The 20,294-nt window shown below is 46.9% G+C and overlaps 1 protein-coding gene across 9 annotated transcripts in view; it reads right to left on the bottom strand.

Annotated features, from left to right (window-relative positions):
* UBA7 (ubiquitin like modifier activating enzyme 7) overlaps nt 1-20,294 on the bottom strand; it is an 81,862-nt gene that overhangs the window by 10,102 nt on the left and 51,466 nt on the right. For 7 of the 9 annotated variants that reach the window (XM_077326089.1, XM_077326096.1, XM_077326095.1 and 4 more), the window contains 7 exons: nt 19,171-19,245; nt 18,426-18,615; nt 17,938-18,047; nt 13,082-13,174; nt 12,601-12,783; nt 2,610-2,711; nt 1,455-1,555 (listed from right to left, as the gene is read on the bottom strand). In XM_077326089.1, coding sequence (XP_077182204.1) covers nt 1,455-1,555; nt 2,610-2,711; nt 12,601-12,783; nt 13,082-13,174; nt 17,938-18,047; nt 18,426-18,615; nt 19,171-19,245 — 854 coding nt within the window. The remainder of the gene's footprint in view (nt 1-1,454; nt 1,556-2,609; nt 2,712-12,600; nt 12,784-13,081; nt 13,175-17,937; nt 18,048-18,425; nt 18,616-19,170; nt 19,246-20,294) is intronic. The other 2 variants (XM_077326090.1, XM_077326092.1) reach the window with 2 other exon arrangements.

The raw sequence follows: 20,294 nt of genomic DNA, 5'->3' as shown, positions 1-20,294 counted from the left end.
GTTCAGCCTTAATTAATACAGTGGAAAATATGAATTAATATTCAAAAATTGGGAATAAAAAGGAATACTATATAAGCTGTCACACTGAACTTTTTTTCTTTGTCTTTCCTATGCTGCAGAAGGTCTGGTGGGCCAGAATTAAGGGCTAAGATCAACACAGCCACCACAAGGAGCAATATTAGGGACATGCGCCCTTTCCCTAGCTTCCATTCAGCCATCTGTAATGGAAGGGCCTGCACCTTTCTTCTCTTTCCCAAAAAAGTGGAAATCAGAGTGGAAGCACATAACTTTGTTCATGAGAATTTGCAGAATGGGGTTGGGAGGGGGGAGTAGAGGAACCGTGAGTGAGCAGGAAAGATGCGAAGGAGTCTGGGAAGATTGTGGAGCGAGGAACTGACTGTGGCCTCAGGATGTGTGTGGATGGCAGAGGCCCAGGGTGGCCGGCTAGCTAGGGTGGGGGATGAGCTCGCTCTGCCCCAGGAAACAGCAGAGGAGGTGCTGACAGCAGGATGTTTACCCGGCATGGAAGGGATAGGACGTGGAGGCTTTGCAGCTGCTGCAGCTACAGCACCCCAAGCTGGGCCTGTAGAGGCCCAGTGGTGGGGCAGCTAAACCATTCTTGCCCCACAATCCTGAGAATCCCTCTGCCCTCTATCCAGCTGCGAGTCTGTGCCTTCCCAGAGGAGGCAAAATGGGGGAATATTGATTCACACACCATTCCAGACACACAAAGTAAATAGGAGCAAATCAGAAGCTTGCTAAGAGAAGGAAAAGCACCAGCTAAGCATCCAGCTAAAGATGACAGTAAACTACTGCAGCCCAGTGTGGTGCAAAAAACAGTCTACCAAGGAACATCAAGAGAAACTCAACTTCATTAGAAGCTAGCAAAGATAGAAAGACTTAATAAACAGTGGGCTGAGCTAATGGCTCAATCCCTTGTGGATTTCATTTCAACTGGACAAGGGTGTCATAGCTGCTCCACTCAAATATCCTGTTACTCTAAACATCTAGTGCATGAGGATGCCGAAGCACCAACAGTGTGAGGAAAGCACAGGAATTCAGGTCTTCCTGACCATCCTTCTAGGATAAGACCAGGCGTTCCCTGACCCACTGCAGCCCAAGTCTCTGCCTATCTTTCCAGACTGTATCTGAACCTGGATGGGGTCAAGGCCTGGTTAGGCAGCCCTTGATCAGCCCAGACATGCCCTGCTGTTGAAAAATCCATTGCCTCTGATCTTAGAAATAAGCGTAAAACACTGTGAAATGTAACAGTGACTGAACTATAAAGATTCAAGCCCCTCTTCACCTTTTCTATGTAAATTGCAGGATCTATGGGAAAGACTAACACTAGCATCATATGACTCTTGCCTTAGGTCACTTTGTTTGTTTTTAGGAAGGGGTTCAGGAAGCAATGCTTCAACATTCATGGGGATATTTGCCTGAAATTGCCCTACCTCTTGGAAAGCTGTTTTTCTCTTGTCTCCTCTGCCCAGAATCCATCATAGATAATAGCTGTCCCATACAGCAGCATTCGAAGCACCAGGTTGTGCTCTCTCTGTGAGGCAGGAGGGAATAAGCATCACTCAAATCATCTTAGGTCTCTACCAGAAAAGCTACTCAACTGGGTAAGAGCTGGGACAGAAGACATTGAGAACCACGTGGAACAGAACACCCCCTGCCCCCCAAAATGAATATTGGTAAGCTGCTCCAAGGACTTTTTAAAAAAGCTTTCTCTACCCTGGGGTTTCCCAAATGGGTGAGAGTTAGTTAATTTTCTAATATATTTTTAAAATTGGTTAAACATTTATGAGGTAATATGACCATATATAGTCATGTCGACCCACCTACCCTTCCCAAAACGACCAATGAAGGACCAGAAGGGGGTGGGAAGAGGAGGGGCCCCTGGTGGGCATGTACACAGCTATTATTCCCAACCATATTCTGCATGATTATGCCACTTCTGTGGTTTCTTGAACCAGCTCCCACCCTTTGTTCCTGGACTCTAGCCTCTTTGCTTTCAAATGCACCTCAGTGCCTGGAGCCAGCAGCAGGTAAGGGGAGAGGGCCCTGGGCAAAGGGTCGTGGTTGAGGACCCGCTAACAAGAGCATCCCAGCCTGCTGACTGCCTCCTATGGAGCTCTGTCCCGGGCCTGCTAATGAGCTGGCCAGCCCCTGCCTGCCCCACTAGATCTAGCTGCGAGCTGCAGCCCAAAGTCACCTTAAGCTGCCTGGCTGGGGGCCAGGGCAGGGGACCCTTTCAAGGCCAGTTCTTAGGAATGGGCTTTCAAGCTAGTAGATAAATAATACATAATCAGGGTGAAAGGAAGAAGAATATTGCACTGAATGTTAAGAGGGCACTTTTGTGCTGGTCCTGGTCCATAGATAAGGCTGGATGCAGTGCCTATTGGCCTCTCCTGCATTGCAGGACTTACTCTGTTTCCTCTCTTGAGGTAGCATAGCAACCCCCTTGCTGTACTCCTGGTGTGCATAGTGGGGTTTTTTTGGGGGGGGCAGGTTATTCAGATATTATGGTGGGAATTAATAATTTCAGGAAATGTGGCCCAGGTTCCTGCCTGCATCCACCCTTAAAACTTCACACTTATTGTCACCTGGAGATGATCACAGAGGCCCTTCAGGGTGATCTCTTCGCCTTTGCCATCAACTCCTGGCACCTCAATTCTTTCCCAGCAGCTCCAAGTCTTCTGGTGATACTGAGAATACAGCAGGCACACAAAGAAGTTCAGTTCCAGAACACATAATCCCACCCCAGCAGTTCCAGCCCAGGAAGCAGCCTGTAGCCCACAAAGGGGTCATTTCCTGTACAGATCAATGGGTCATACATTTTAAATGTCAGGCAGCCCAAACTTCTGCATGTTTGCTTAGAAATAAATCCCAATGAAGGTTACTCCCAAGTATGTATCAGAGGGACTGCTTAAAAGACCCATGTCAGTAGAATGGTACAGACTGATGGTCAGAAAAACAGCACACAGAGATCTGAAAATCACCAAAGACAAAGTCATAGATTAGAACAGAAAAATGTAAGCCACACCTACAGAATGGAAAATAGTCCTGGAAAGCGTAGATTCTGACAAGGCCTTAAAGAGAACAGGAGCTTCTCTAGGGTAACATAGTGGCCAAAGGCTTGTGTTTATTTATTTAATTTATTTATTGCCTTTATACACCCTATTTTAGACCCAATGCAGTCAGGACCCAATAATTAAAATACAAAAATATTCATATTAAATTAATTAAAACAAAACAGGTAATTAAAAATGTACATGAAATAGAAGAGGAAGAGCTGTTTTGTAAAACTCTGTTTTTCACTACCCAAAGGAGTCCTAAACACTTTCCCCTTCCTCTCCCCACAACAAACACCCCGTGAGGTAAGTGGAGCTGAGAAAACTCTGAGGAAAACGCTCTATGAGAACAGCTTTAACAGACTGTGACTAGCAAGCTGGCAACATGTGGAAGAAGAGTGGGGAATCAAACCCAGTTCTCTACATTAGAGTCTGCCACTCTTTAACCACTACACCACGCTATCTCTCATAGGTAATTACAGCATCTAAAACAACTACGCCTTCTCACTGTCTCATAAGCTCTTTTAAATAATTTTGCCTTACAGTCTGATAAGCAGGCCCCACCAAGAGGCTGTTCCATAGCAGGGGGGCAATAACAGAAACTTTCCTGGTCTGTCACGGAATGTATCCTTGAGAGCAAAGGGGCAATTAGGAGACCCTGTTGTGACAAGTATAATTGCCTCAAGTGTCCATAACAGGATGGTCCTTCCAGGATGTGGGCCTCAAGTGATTAAAACCAGTGCCTAAAACTGGAGCTGGAAACAAATGGACAGTCAGTGAAGAGACTTCAGAACCAAGGGAGGAACCTGAAGGCAGATGGGCCGCCTGTATAAGTACATTAAGTACAAGTGATGATTGCTGGATTGTGACCCTTGTGTACAATTTGGGATGCACTATTCCCCTGACAGATGTAGGAAAGAGTAGGAATGTGTTAGAAAAGGAATCTTGTAGTAAAGGACCTTAGAATCCAGCCTGTTCTGCTTATCAAGAACAAGGTTAAGAGGTGAACTGATTGTAATGTACCTTCCCTGGGAAGAAGTTTTAGGTACCAAATACAGATCTTTAATCTAGTCAAGGGAAACATAAGAACAACCAATAAAGGAAAGATAAAAGCCAGACAAAGTCTAATCAAGAACAGCAAAGGCGACTAACCATTGCAACAGCAAATGCCAAAGCAAGCATGATGCAAGAGTCTAATGAAGACTTAGGACTGAGAAGATCCCCATTTGAATCTTGCTCGGACATGAGGCTTGCCCTTCTTCCCTCTGCTTAACCTACCCCACAGGGTAGCTCTGAAACCACTGCCATAACTTTGGGAGCCTTGGGGAACAGCAGAGTGCAATTCTGACAAGCAAACTGTAAATAAACACTGAAGTCTTCTACTGATTTTATTTCTGTCCATCACATTTTGAATCCTCCAAAAAGCAAAGGAGAGCACCGTTGGAGGAGGAGGAGGAGGATTCTCCTTCATTTAGATGGAGGCTTTGGAGCAAAACTGACCAATATCCTGCAATGATGTTTTGATACTGTCAGAAACAGCAGAAATGTCCTGGCATGATATGAAAAGGGAGGAAGTAATTCCTTGCAGATTGCACAGAGGAAGTCAGATTTGGGGTGATCTATAGCGTTCTTTCTAATCTTGCCATCTATGAACTGGCAACGGGCCTGATGTAGAGGACTCTGCAGGGCTCCCTTCAAGCAACTCTCGGCTGCACAGAGACGCATTGAGATAGCGCTGCTGCCCACGTACAAATATCCCTTTCTTCAGAACGAGGTCCAGAATGCCTCTTGGCCTCCTGCATTGTGACCCTGCCTTGTTTGGCCCTTGGCTAAAAGAGAAGAGAGGACAAGGTGCATCCAGTCTGTTAACAAGGGGCCTTTTGGAGCTAACTATCAGTAAGCTCACTGCAGGAAGTGCCCTAACCAGAGGGAACTTGGTGGGGTCAGGCTGCACAAAGGGATACTGTACTGGTCAAGCCTGCTGGCCAGCAGGGGAGGGGCTTAGCCTGGGATGCAGCATTTCCTTCAGCCACCTGAGCAAACTTTCCCTGTTGCCTGGAATGGCAGACACACATGAGCACTGCCACCAGCAGCAGCCAGATGAGGGGACACAGGAAGGTACCCGAGACTCATTCCAGTAGGCCTTTGCTCAGAGAGCGATGTTTCTCTTTGACCCAATGCTGCTCTGTCCTCAACAGGAGATAGCTCCCTCAACATATGAGGCCTAGAGTTCTTTCACAGCAGCAAAGCTTGGAGCTTGGCCTAGGTATCAAATAATCATTTCAGTAATCAAACTTCCATCCCACTTTTCTACCAAGGAGTCTGTGAGTTTACAGAATTCTCCCCCAAACAACCCTCTAGTTAAGGCTGACAAGAGTACCACCAGCCCAAGGTCACCCTGTAGGCCCAAGTGGAGCTTGCAGCCCTGATCTCCCCAGATCCAGGTTACAATTTTCAGTAGAGTAACTAGGGAGTAAGTCCAACCTGAGCTCAAGTGGAACTTCCTTTTGAGTAAACTGCACAGCTGGCCTAACTCCAGGAATCACACCACCATTGTTTTTTTCTGCTAGTCTAATCTCCAAACGCGGGGAGCCACAGAAAAGCAGGGAGTAAAGCAGCCATTACTGTTCAGAGCCTATCTAAGTGGCATGTGAGGGATATTACTGCAGTCCCAGAAGCCCTTGAATAATCTCAAAGTCAGCAGAGAGAACAGTAGTAGGCCTGCATCACAGTCCTGTAAGTGAGCCTTGATGCAGGCCACACAGTTGCGTCCTACTACACAGCAGTCTCAAAAACAGGAGCACTTCTTTTAGTCTAAGAACCAGGGCCTCAGTATTTGCTTAGTCAGACAGCTGCCTACAGATGGACAGCCACACATGCATTTTAACATCATTCAAATCAATGCTGACACAGGAGGCAGGCCTGGAGCCCCTCAGTTGGGGGAACTTGCATGTACTGATATACTTCCCATATTAAGTATCCCACAACACGGCAGACTATGGCTCTCCAGAACTATTCCAGACTGGGGGAATGGGATGGGTGAGGGACTAATGCTCCCTCTTCCTGTGCAGCTTCCCTGGGAATTAGATCCCAAGCACAGAACATCCTGTGCACATCTATCCACAGAGCCCAGGACACACCAGGCGGTGGGGTGGTTGCCAGCTTAGGTTGGGAAAGACCTGGAGATCTTTTTTTTGGGGGGGGGGGGGTAGAGCCTGAGGAGGACAGGGGCTTCTGTGGGGTATAATGCCATAGAATCTGTCCTGTGAAGCAGCCAGTTTCTCCAGGGGAACTGATCCATGGCTCTTGGAGATCAGTTGTAATTCCAGATCTCCAGCTACCATCTGAAGGCTGGTAACCCTAAATAAGGCCATGAAGACTTTGCAATGATTGGCCAATATGTTCGCACAAGCCAAGCCACTGTAGGTAGTAGTAGACCAAATTCACATATGCCACAAGCTTCTCTTTCACGGTTGGTGCATACAAACAAAAAAAGTGAGAGCTGAGGGCCCTGACGGAGCTTTTGAAGTTCCACAGGGCCTGCAAGAGGAAGCTCTTCCATTAGGTCATTTGTCTGGGGGGGGGACTGTTAAGATCTGGGCTTCCCTTTGAGCAAACAACATTGGTGGCTCCCTATTAATACCCCCCCCTGTTAATCTGTCTGTTGTGAGCTGGGTTAGGATGGGAGGTTTAGCCACTCCTGATATGCACCTTTTAAGGATTTTATGTCTGAAGGGGGTTTTATTGTGGGCTATAATACTGTTAGATGCCAGGAACCTGTCAACAGGAATGGTGGGTTAGAAATTACAAATAAAACAGAAAGGAAGATTTAAATACCTTTAATATCCTGTTTCTGAACCAGCTGATGACCATTAATTAATTAATTTAGAATCACTTTACCATGCACACATGATTTCCATCTAACCAGGAGTCTCCTCTTCCATCAGAGCCTGATGTTTTGGGAAGGGAGAGGGGATTTTGAGCTGGGAGCACAGATATTTTGATCTGGGCCATTTGGAGCCATATGGCTTATCCCATTTGCTCTTCTATCTAGAGGGCCAATTGGGGGGGGGGGGAGAGAGAGAGAGAGAGAGAGAGAAAAGGGCCATATGGCTGATTTGGCTTTTCACATCTGCAAGCTCATTAGCACCTCTGAGTCAGTTCTCCCGCTTGGTACTCCTAAATCCTACCCATATCTCTGCTCACCCAGTTCCACAGCCAGAGAGCTGGCAGGGGTGAATGAGGAAGTTCCTCAGGCTACATTCACAGCAAAAGGAGCATTTTCTGGGATTTACTTCCACCAAGCATCCTGATCCCTGCTGCAGCAGCCCTTTAAGACACCGAACTATGCAGGGGGGTGATGTGGAAGGAGGTCACAATATTGGGAAGTGGAAGACAGGATACTGGGGTTCTGCTCTTAGCTATCACCCCAACTTGCTCGATGCCCAAATGCAACTCCCCCATACTGATTTCCTTTTCACTCCAGCGTGCCCTTGATGATGTCATCCATTCAGTCGTATCTGACCCTCGGCGATTCTATAGGAAAGTCTTCACCATGCGCCCCTGTCTCTGACTGCTTCTTTTAGGTGGGTCATGGTCATCCCTGTGTCAGCTTTGATCGTGTGGAGCCAGCAGATCCTTAATAGCCACTGAAACCTTATCATTTTCTCCCTCCCACCATTTACTCAAGCACTGAGGAGCAGAGGGCCAGAGAACCTATTCTATTGAGGCAAATCCTGTGGTGCCAGGGCAGGAGCTCCCCTCCCCTCCACCCCTCTGACCTAATGACTCCCATATGCTGCTTAATCAGTCCCGTAAGTTCTTTGGGCCCAGCATTACTTGCTGTTTCTTTTTGTTCTCTGCCCATCCTTTCCTGATACTATTGTCAGTTCACCCCAAGGTCTCTCCCACAATAGGTTCTCCTCACCCAGGGGATAAATTTCACACTTAAATTCTTCATTCATTCCCCAAATTGTAAGTCCACGGATCCAGTCACAACCAAGCAGAACTGTGCGGATGCAGGATGTATTGCCTTGTGCTTTGACTATTGCACTGTGGTTTCACTATGGTCTTCCCTTCACAGCATGAGCTACAGCACTGTTTACATGGGCACAGTTCACTTTGAATGTTCAGCCACTCCAGAGATCCAGGATTCCTCCCTCACTCTGAGGAAAGCTCACACTGCAATGGGAAATAGTCTGAACCACATTTCTCACATAAGGCTGCCTCTCCCCACAAGGACATTTTAGGGTTCTAGTTAATTGAGACTTCTGCTGAGAGAGTGGCTGTATTCAGAAACCTGAGCTGTCCTTTAGAGCGCAGGACATTTGGCAATGGTAAGTGGAGTGTGTGTGCTAAGCAAGCCCTCAGGCCATGCAGAATGATCAGGGAGGGAGGAGGAATAGAGGCGCCAGAGCTCTCACTGTGGAAATCACTGGAGATGGAAGAGCAGCCCTCCCCCCTTTCCTGCCTCCCCCCCCCACACCAATCTGGTTCCAATCTGTGCTTCCTGTGTAGCAGGAAGCCCCAGCCTCGCACTCCATAAACTCAAGACAAAAAGGCTTCTATTCAAACAGATGCTCTTAATTTAGCTTCTTGCTCCCCCTGCTTTCCCCCACGATTCCAGCTCTGGTTTCTCTCTCCAGAAAAGGGAGTTTTGCAAGGGAGCCAAGACCGGTCCCAGCCCCAGCAACTGCAGAGTTCTAGGGCTGGTGTATTGGAGCAGGGACAAACGGGAAACTCCCTGAAAATAGCTATCATATAAAACTGTGCATGTGCATGCGTGCATACATGCTAAAACACGGTTACTCCCTTCTCAGATAAAAGTCAGAGTGCCTTGAGAAGGAATGGCAATGCAGAAGGTCTATAACTGTGTAGCTGCATTTACTGGCAAGGCAGACTGCAAGGCAAGCAAGGAATAAAGGTAGATCTTGACAAACAGATGTCCTGAGTATGTCCAGTTACTAAACAAACTGCCAACTTGCCTCAAAGAGGGTCTCCTGTAGAATTATTTTTTTGAAAAGACCCACAACTAACTGCAGCAAAAATGTGGGGAACAATGAGTTGTGCCAAAATTGTTAATTATTTAGATAGTGGGGCTTTTTGCACGCCTTCAAAATAGCACAATGGTTGCCAATTGAAAACGCTACTGATTTGCTGTTTTGCACAACGTCGTCGACAATCTGCCACACACCTGAAACCAATCTGCAAAAAGCGCTTCCTTGTAGCGCTTTCAGGGAAATCCCCAAAAGTGGATTCACCCTCCGGAAAGCGATACACTCCTGCAACCAATCTGCAACACTAGCGAAAAAGACCTGTGCGTTAACATTGTTGCGGTTTCTACAAAGTCCCTCCCCCTGGCTCTCTTCTCTGATCTTCCGGCGAAGCGATCGCCATTTTTTTTCTCCGAGCGAGCGGGGATAAACGCACCAGCGAGCCTCTTTCAGTTTAGAGGCTTCCCCGGCTTCAGTCCCTCCCCTTCAGTCACTAAGCACACTTCAGTCACTAAGCACACTACTAAGCAGTCACTTTATTTTTTACACATTCATTCAGCCGAAAATCGGGCCCGTGAGAGGGGGGGGGATTTTTTTTTTCACTCGGAGGGAGCGTGGCAATGATCAAACGACAGCTCAAACACACCAGGCAGCTGGATGGGTCTCTCTGTTGCAACGAATTAACACAGATTCGTTGCAATGGGTCTGTTTTTTTAAAAAAAACCCTTTCTTAAAGGGAAAGGGGCTGTTTGGGAGCATGCTAACGGCTGCCCATTGGCTGCTTGACGGCCAGGGGCGGGACGAGCTCGGCAATAGCGCTTCCTTTCTAGCGATTTCTGCCGAGACCGGAAGCCTGTGGGAAACGCTACAAAACGCAACTGGATTCCACTACAAAGGCAGGTATGCATAACGACGAATTCCACTATTTTAAATGGCGATTTTTCATTCAGTGACCAATTTGCTACAAAGATCCCGGTGCGTAAAGCCCCAGTGTTTTTATCTTGCCATTCCTCCAAGGACCTCAAGGTACCACACACGATCACCCCTCTGCTTTTATTATCCCAGCAGACCTGGGAGGAAAGTTCAAGGTAGCAACTAGCCCAAGGTCCCCAAGAAAGTTTCATGGCAAGGAAATTTCTCTTCTGTAGTGTTTAAGGCTGGGGAGGTCTAACCAAAAGGATCCTAACAAAAAGGAGATTTACAAACAGCACATCGCAATACCATCAACTACCTGCTTCCTTGGCAGGCTGCCTGCGTGTCACAAGGAGACTCATCCTTTGATAAAGTCTTGCCAATTCCAGCATCATCATCCACAAGCAAGATTATGTAGAAGCCGAAGCTGGTATAGGGAGAACACTTTCCCAAGGACTTCTGCCGTTCTCAAATATCTATCAGATGTTAGTCACTGTGTGCCCTCCTGGGGGGGGGGGGGGGAGAGCATTCACATGCTTGTCCAGCCCTGTGAGAACTTTTGGTCAGGAAAAAGTCCTGGATTTGTCTGGCCTGCTGTGCATATGCCTAGACAACACTCTTTGAGCTAAAAAATGTTTCAAAACATTCAAGTGGCTATAGAGATGAGTAGAGAAGTCTGATCTTGGCCATCAGGGGCCAAGCCCACAGAAAAGCCAAGTGGGGAGCCCAGGGCTTCAAAAAGGAGGGCAAGATCCACTGTGGTGTGTGGCTTGGCACCAGCTGTGCATGTCAGCTGCAGGTTAAAGACCATTTCCTGTGTCTGACAGCTCACAGGCAGCCTTGTCCATGCCTCTCCCTCTTCACCGCTGCTCGCTTGATACACACTCCAGGCAGCAGCTTCTGAAACTAGATCCCCTTCACCGTCTGTCTGCCAGAAGGGGCTCAGGAAAGGCAAGGTCAGCAGCTGAGCAGGAGCAGCCGCCTTCCCGCACCCATCCAGTCTTGGCAAGCACCTCAGTCCCCTGCACCCAGGCAAGAGGGATGGGCTGCATCAACAGAGACATCACTTCAAAATCACAGGATGTCACTATCCCATTGTATGCTGCATTGGTCAGACCCCACGTGGAATTCTGTGTACAGTTCTGGAGGCCTCACTTCAAAAAGGATGTGGACAAAATGGAGAGGTGCAGAAGAGAGCAACAAGAATGATCCGGGACCTGGGTACCAAGCCCTAGGAGGAAAGGCTGAGGGACTTCAGAATGTTCAGCCTGGAGAAGAGGAGGTTGAGAGGGACATGATTGCTCTCTTAAAGTACCTGAAAGGTTGTCATTTGAAGGAGGGCAGGGAACCATTCCTGTGGGAAGCAGAGCATAGGACCTTCAGTAATGGGTTTAAACTACATGCAGAACGGTACCAGCTAGATGTCAGGGGGAAATTTCACAGTCAGAGTAGTTCAGCAGTGGAATCAGCTGCCTAAGGAGGTGGGGAGCTCCCCCTCACTGGTAGTCTTTAAGCAGTGGCTGGACAGATCCTTATCCTGGATGTTTTGGGCTGATCCTGCACTAAGCAGGGGGTTGGACTAGATGGCCTATCTGGCCCCTTCCAGCTCTATGATTCTATGAGAAAGGCTCCTTCCACTGCTTCTGCAAGTCACTCATGTCCCCACACTACCGCAAGCCACAGGACTGCCATCCTGACACCTCCTGTTGGTAATGCACCAGAGAGCAGTGACTGTTCTCCAGTTAACATTGAAGGTTCTGGCTTATGACTCCTTTGCATGCCCACTGTGGGAGCAGGCAAAGCCACACATGTAGTCAGGCCCCTTATGCTTTGGGTGGTTGTGTAGCTACTCTGAGGTCTCAAGAGGCCCTTGAGTGGGAGACATGCACAGTTGGGGTGTGCATCTGAACATCACATAGATTTTTGTGAAGAGCATGTATGCATTTAACTGGCCACAGGTGCTGTAGTATCAAAAGCCACACTAGGGAGGACAGCAGGCTAGATGGACATTAACTGGACTTTTCCTGCAGAGAAGGGTAAAAATCAAAGACTGTTCGCTGTAAGCTACTGGCCTGTGCCAGTATCTGAATGCACTCAGAAATGAAATATGCCTTAGTACAGAGCCATCCAGCATAGATAAAGTATTAAGTCCTATGGAGTAAGGTTTTTCTCAACTAAATGGGCTGTACTATAGAGGCCCCAGTTAAAGTCAGCAGAAAATGTGAAGAACAGCAGCCCCATTTTAATGTGCTGCACACTATAATGTCTGTGAGGAAAAAGCCAGTCCCACTGACCTGGATAGCCCAGGCAAGCCTGATTTCACCAGACCTTGGGGGCTAAGCAGGGCTATATTTGCTACTTGAAGAAGTCACAGCTTACAATTGCCTTTTGCTAATATTTGGAGGGGAGACCTCCAAGGAACTCTAAGGGTCACGATGCAGACATTGGCAAATCACCTCCAAACGTCTCTTGCCCGGCTGCCAGACAATCCTCGGACCTCCTGCCTATGCTACACACATGCCATAAAATTAATAAATAAAACAAATAAGTCCCACTGAGCTTCTGCCATCAAGGCATGGTAAACACAGAGGCCAGAGCCAAATTACAGCGGGCCTTACCTTGACTGAATGGGGATGGCACCGATGCAGGAGAGGCTCTGAGAGTTGCAGGAAGGTGCTACGATAGGAGCTGAGTTTGCTGTGGCCCCACACTAGCTTATACAGCTCCAGGCATACCAGGCCTGCGACAGCCGCTGTTGTGGTTGCAATGGCAGGCACAATCCTGCCCACAATCCTCTTAGCCTGTTGAAATGAAACTGAACTGTCAGCATGAAGACAACAGGAAAGAACACAAGTACAGAACGGACAAGGTCCCCAGCACTGCTGAGAAGACCCTGCTGACGGGGACATCATAGGCGGATATGTCAGCCACTCTCATCCCCCACCGCCTTTCACTGGTCATATTGTACGCTCCCAGCCCATCCCCCTCTTGGGCTCTTGTGCCACCTACATCCCCTGGAACCTGCTGGGAAAGTGCCTGTTTTATTCCTGGAACTGACTGGAAATGGAAGGAAGGGGAGCCCCGCCTCCTTTCCCTCACCTGGAACTCCTCAGCAGGAGGGATGCCATAGTTCTCAGCTCGCAGATTAGCTGCAGATACGATGAAGTCCAAATGAGAGTTGCTGTCGTCATCCTTAGGGCCCAGCCATTGCAAAAATCATTCACCACCACCAGAAGCAAGAGGGATCCATCCAAGGAGGAGAGAGGGAAAGAGAAAGGGTCACCATGGGAATGAGACAAAGCTAATTGTAGAAGGCACACACGGCAGCAGAAAGGTTGACGGAGTCTATAGCCAGGGCTGTGCAAACTGTGATTTAACGGAAACAGAACAAGCACAGAGCTTGGCGTCCTGACTATCCCAAGGCTTTAATTTTAGAAATAGTTTATTTCTGCCCTGGGGTTGTGAAAATAGGCATATGCTTGAAAGTACATGGGAAATCTCAGAGAAGAGAGCAAGAATTCTATGGCCTGTGCAAATGTAATAAACTGTAGGTGAGAGATTGCAGAACTGGCAGGATCTACATTTATTTCTTCATCCAAAGAGTCATTAATATGTGCAGTGCAGTAGTGGTGGTTGCAAGCATAGACAGCTTCAAGCGGGGACTGGATAAACATACGGAGCAGAGGTCTTATCCCTTGCTGTTAGGCACAATGAATAGATAGGACTCTATGACTGGGGCAGGGATGCTCTGCATTCTTGGTGCTTGGAGGCAACAGTGGGAGGACTTCTGGAGTTCTGGTCCTTCTGATGGACCTCCTGATGGCACCTGGCTTTTGGCCACTGGGTGAGTGTTGGGCTGGATGGGCCATTAGCCTGATCCAACATGGCTTCTCTTATGTTCTAGGTAACTGTGACACAGTTTGCACTATCCCGTTCAGAGAAAGTTACAGTCTATGCACTGTGTCATGCAAGTTCCAGAGTTAAGGTGTGTATAAATGAGTACAGATACCACAGAGTCAGTCAATGTGATGTAGAAGTTCTAGACTAGGACAAAGGAGACCTGGGTTAAAAACCTATTTGGTCAAGATTCACAGCGGATGACCTTGTCCTAGTCACTGATATTGATCCAACTGACTTTTCACTAATTTTCACCTAGTTCCCTTTAGTTAGAAGTCCCTGTTGCACTCACATGGTTTTGTCTATGCATGTCCAATGATCCTCAGCAAGATCTTTTTGGATAGTCAAAGGGGACCCCTTCTTCTCTTTTTAATCAGTGAAAAAGCCAGCTGAACCCCCCCCCTTTCTCTATCACTAACCTGTCTTGCACCTATGAGTGGTAGTTTCATGGATGCTTCAGTGGCAAATTTCTTGGTAGTCAATGAGATATTTGCATGATTAGATTAGTACCAAACTACCACAACAAGCAACTGGCAAAGCCAACCAAAGTTAAGCAGACTCTGCACAGGGGGGAAAAGGCCGGGCTGGCGCACATATGGCAGCAGGGCCAATCCCCACTTCCATACAACATCAGCACTGTCCTGGCCCTGTCCTGAGCCTGGCATGCTTTAGGCTCCCCACTGCCCCACAGGAAGGACTGCTGTGGGGACCAACAGGTCATATCCAGGTGCAGGCTCGTGTGGATGGGGAAGAGCCAGGCCTTCTAGGCCTGGCTTCTTCCTATTTACAGTGTCCTATCTACAGCAGACAGGGGCCGCTGCTGAAAGCGGTCCCCTGTGAGGACACAGGAAGCAGCAGGGCATGCTGCTCCACTGCAATGTACCAGTGGCAGCCGGAGCAGTGCCCCTGGTGCAGAATCAGTTGCAGTGATTTTAGAAGAATAACAAAGTTGGCATCAATGGACTTAGAAGAGTCTTACTCTGCTTAGGACAGTTTCAGTTGGCTAGATACTAATTTCCTGCATTTCTGACTCCCTCCCCCCCACAAAAAATATTTCTTTCCTGCTCTAATCAAGCTACTTATGTTTTGCAAAGGTACAATTACCTTTGCATGCTGACTCTTTCTCCTGATATACCCTTCCCACCTTATAACTAGGATATAAGGGCTCAAGGACCTCCATTCGTACTTGTCTCTGACAAAGGGAGCTTTGACTCTTGAAAACTTTGACCCTGGAAATCTTGTTGGCCTTTATGGTGCTGCTGAACTTGAATATTGCTCTGCTTAAGATGGCACTATTAAGCATGGCTTTCACTTAAATAATGGAAGTCACGGTATTTAATACTGGTTGGGATCATGCCCAGTGTGAAAGACAGGAACAAATTTATAACTTCTAGAGTCTTGTAATGATATGCAGATTCTAAACATCGGCCCTAGACAAAAACACAACACACAAGCCACACAGTGGCTATATAACATTATCTACAAATAAAAATTCTAATAGGATTGTTTGACAGCATCTTTCAACTGAAGCTCCAATATATGGAAAATATTCCACCTTAACTAAAATATGGGCCCCAATTCTGGCAGCTGAAGACATATTGGGATATAATCCCCACAAGATTCCCAAATCACATCTGCAGTCCAGCAGACAACTGTTTGTTTACACAAAAAACTTCAGTAACAGCAGCTGTTGAGCAGAAATGGCCCAGTTCCCAATTCAACATAACATATGAAAAATATCATACAGCTACCGGTGTCATCACAGCTAAATAAAACAATACTCTGCTACAATGCACAGAACAATCAACCTCTAAATCGAAATAAAAAGCACAACTCACTCCAGCAGCTGATTATTCCCTGTCTTAAACATAAGGATGAATGTATTCTGCAGGACAAAATTGATGAGGCTTCTAAATCTGTGACTGGATCCTCCAAGAATGTCTAAAATGCTAACAAAAGCCATGAGAGGACCTGGTCTGGATCAGAGTGGGTGTGGGGGGAAGAAACAGTTCAACCCCCCCCCCGCCATGAGGTTTTGCAAAAAGAAACTACCCCTTGCATATTGTTACTGGCTCTCAAGATGACATAGGTGCTCATGTTTCATCATCATCATCATCATCTTCTTCTTCTTCCAGAGTTAGTGTTTCATAACTGGTTACTGGTCCCACACACTGAGCAGGACACATCTTGGATTTGATTGGGTCAGGGATACATATTGGTCCAGTACAATCTGTAAGAGTGCACTACTGAAGGCCAGAGTCAATGTCCCACTCCCTTCCTGTATAGGCTGACAGCAGATTTATGCTTGCCCAAGGAGACTTATGGCTCCAATAGGATTCCTGACTGCTCCGCAAGATCCAGTCCCACCCCTCCCAGCAACTCAGTAGATGAGCTGGTGGAGGACTGGCACAACCATCTATCCAAAACCATCAACAAGATTGCCTCCTCAGTGCCCTCTCTGCTCCCATTCAAAGCCAGCTCAATGGTATACTGTGGAGCTGTGCAAATAGAAACAGGCTGAGATGGCCAAGTTTGGCAGAAATCTCATGATGAAACTTTGAGCACATTTTATATGGCAGTAAAGGCCAAAAAGGGAATATTTTGCAGCCTCCATTGCCTCCACTAGCTCATGCCCAGAACTTCCTTAGCTACAGGAAATTGAGGCTTTTGTGAGCTTCTTTGCAGAGAAAATCTTGTTTCTCTGCCATAACTAATTGACTTTGATACAGTTATGAAACTGGAGGCCTCTTGGTAATTTCAAGGTCCTGTTTTGGTCAGCTGATGTAGACAGGACTCTGGCAGCCATTCAACCTACCACATACCCCCAATACCCATGACTCTCATGGCTAATGAAAACTGGGGGTGAGGAGATCTGTATCCCTCTCCAGGAGATTATGAACTTGTCCCTAACCTCAGGGACATTCCCAAAGAGACTGAAGGAGGCATGGTTATGCCACTTTTGAAGAAAATGCAAGTTGCCTAGTCTCACATTTGTCATTTCTGTGTAAGGTGGTTGAGTGTGTGGTCACAGAACAGCTACACAGTTTCCTGGAAGAAACATCAGTTCTTGATCCATTCCAGTCTAGCTTCTGACCTGGCTATGGGGTGGAGATGGCTCTGGTCACCCTCACAGATGATTTCTGGAGACAGCTGGATCTAGGCAGGTCAGTGCTACTGTTATTACTAGATCTAGCAGTGGTGTTCAATATGTCGATCATAGGCTATTAGCCAGTGCCTAGCTGACATGGGGGTTCAAGGTGCAGGCCTTAAATGGTTGCAATCTTTCCTTCAAGTTTGGTGACAGAGGGTGACACTAAGGGAGAGAATGTCCCAGAGCCATGCCCTAAAATGAGCTAATTTCTCCCCAATGTTGTTTAGCATCTACATGTACCATCTCACTCGTGTTTTGAGCTGGGGTGTCATCAATATATTGATCAATATATTGATGACACCCAACTATATCTGTTGATGGAGAGCCATCCATCTACAACCCCAGATTCTCTGCCCAGATGTTTGGAAGTTGTGACGGACTGGTTCAAGGGTGTCAGCTGAAGCTAAATTCAGCTAAGATGGATGATCTCATGATTCCATAAGGGGTGGCATTATAAAAAGCACTATACATCTATGATTAGATGCATAGACTTTTAAACTGAGAAGTATTAATTTTTAAAAAATTGGCGGGCATCATGGGACCCTCAAAAAAAGAGAAAGGAGATTGGCTGCCTGGCTTGATTGACAGGCAGAAGAGTTGTGTATAAACCACGTTGCTCTCTTCCACCATTTCCAGCAGTGCTTGTGAAGGGCAAGAAGTGCGAACAGGCGGCAGACTACAGCAAGATGGCAGAAAGGTGAGGAATGGCCAGAGACGCAATAATATTTAGCACTATGCCATTCAGCTGCCGTAATGCTATTTTTTTGATGTGTGGAAATGCCTTGTGATTTCTGCCATGCAGTCATGCCTTCTGCCAACTATCCACCAGTGAATAATGTCGTCCTTTGGAATCCTGAATATGGAGGGAAAATACAATGTAAGAAAGAAACATTCACATGTTTAGTACCTTTTGAAAATGAATGGGTTCCATAAAACTGGAGAGGAGCGCATTTTGTTCCACCAGCTCTCGCCTTCGCCTTGCCAAGTCCTGCCTCAACTCGGCTAGCCTCATTTCCTCTGCAAGAAACAGTTAGAGACACAGGAGACACAGGCCAGTGTTCCCTCTGAGCTGTGCACGTGAGTGGCCGCTCATTAACATGGGAAGCCCTGCTCAGCGGCAATCTGGAGCCATGCAGAGTCTTGCACTGCCCATTGCCCATTTTAAGATTATAGTTGTATTCTGCTCAGGTTGTAAATAGCTCCACTCGGTAGGGGGGGAATTTAGAGGGAACCTTGATAGTAATGCAAGATCTTCAGAGCAATTCAGGGAAATAAAACATTTTCCATCTTGTTTTAAGCCTTATATTCAAGAGAGTAAGGTTGAATCTCATGTTTACATGGATCAGCAGAGAGCTCTTAGAGCTTCTTAGAAGATCTCCTGAACCCCTTACCTACCTCTACATCCCCATGACTTCCGCATCTCTTGATCAGTGACAGCAATGTGCACTCCTTTTCGTGGCTGGAAAGGCGGTAGGTGCAACTCAAGGAGGATTTGTCTGGTGGCAGCACTGTTCTCACTCACACTCAGCCTGTGTGTTTGAGCAAAGAGGCGGCTGGCTGCCAAAAGGAAGGTCCTGTGGGTGATCTGTAAAAGCATGGAGGATGGATTCAGCAGGGATAGCCCTTCCTTCTCTAGCTCAGCTGCTGCTGCTTTTTTGCATCTACAACCAAGATGCAAACCAAGAACTGAACCAAGATTTCACACACAACACGTGGCAATGCCTGAACTTTAGGTTGGTTGCACCTCAAATTTCTACAGAGTTACAGGATGCACCTTATACTTGGCCATTTAGGGACAACTTACATGTTTAATATACCAAATTGAATGAACAAAATCAGAGCAAACCTTTCTCCTGCCAATGAGGGTTCTTTTTGGAACATGTGAGTTACTTCTTATAACAAATATTTGGAAAGTGGGTATAAGGGGGCACCCTTTTTGTGGAACAAAAATTAAAAGATATCAATTCTGAAAGCTTATTGAGCATTTTGTTTTGCAAATTTACTTTTTCACCAAGGGTTTAATATCAAGTCTAGCAAATGGTCTCCTTGCCTTGATTTCTCCTTGAGTGCCCCCTTCCTAATTGTACAATCTCAATCTCATTCCAGAATTTCCTGTTACCAAGATAAGTTCCTTACTCACATTACTGAAGTTAAAATCCAGCTTCTCAGGGCATCGCTTGGACCCTGACCAGAAAGGAAGTCCAGAGATTGTCTTCTGGGGATAGAGGCAGATGGGTCAGTCAGGAAGCAGTACAGGATGGAGGAAAGAAGTGCAAGGAAGGAAACTCCACTGCCCAAGGGCTGGAACGAGGCCAAAAGTATCTACACTGTAAAGTGCTGGAAATAGGTCAGTGAGCATGCAATCAGGGAGGAGAAAAGAAGTCAAGGGCCAAGAAAGAACGTAGCAGCATACACAACTGATTTTCCAAAGTTCAGAGAGAAACGTTCATATTGTGTTAATCATATTCCAAAAGCATTATCCAGATCCTCTGGGACACTTGTGTTAACTTATAATGGCCTTTGGCAAGACTATCACGAGTGACTAGTGCTGCAGAACAGTGTGACTGATGCATTGGGTATGCTTGACCAGGAAGTACACAAATTCAGAATGGGAGGGAATAATTGCTTCTGCATCCAGATGATGTACAATGGGACCTGTGGTGGTATCATCATCCATGAGAGCAACAGAAGAGGAATTTGGTTATGCAAGCTGCCTTGGGACTTCACAGATGAGCCCTTGGCACTATCAAAGATTGGCACAAACAGAAAAACTGAAATGGGAAGAACGAGGCCAGCCTTTCTCGTAGCACTGTAGCTGTGGCAGCTTCCATGCTGTAGCACAAGCTATTGTACTCAGCCATCTAACCCTGGAAGCACAATTGCAAGCAGGTGCTGGCTTGGATCCTTTATTTGTTTCCACTTATGCTCCTCTTCCTCTGTAGCAGAGGTGGTCCCCTGCTATGTTCCTCTGATGCTAGTCATTACTCTGCTCGTGCAAGCCCAATGTCTTTCAAGTAGTCAACAGAATTCCATGCGAGAAGAATGAGCTCTGGAGCACAGGGCTGCCTCCGCAATAGGAGGAGTGCAAGTGGAAGCAAGGTCAAGAATCCAAGCCACTGTGAGGTGGTGACTCTCTGAAAACTTGTTGTCACTTTGGATGTCTTTTTGCTATCACATAACAAGCAGTTCCCCCTTCAAGGATCACTGCCTTGCCATGACGAAGGGGCTTGTGTAGCTCAGTGAAGCTATGAGCTATGCCGTGTA

This window comes from Paroedura picta, chromosome 3 (assembly GCF_049243985.1).
Source record: "Paroedura picta isolate Pp20150507F chromosome 3, Ppicta_v3.0, whole genome shotgun sequence".
Classification (NCBI taxonomy): Eukaryota; Metazoa; Chordata; class Lepidosauria; order Squamata; family Gekkonidae; genus Paroedura; species Paroedura picta.
Note: the sequence above shows the minus strand (reverse complement) of the source record. Positions and strands in the feature narration are given on the sequence as shown.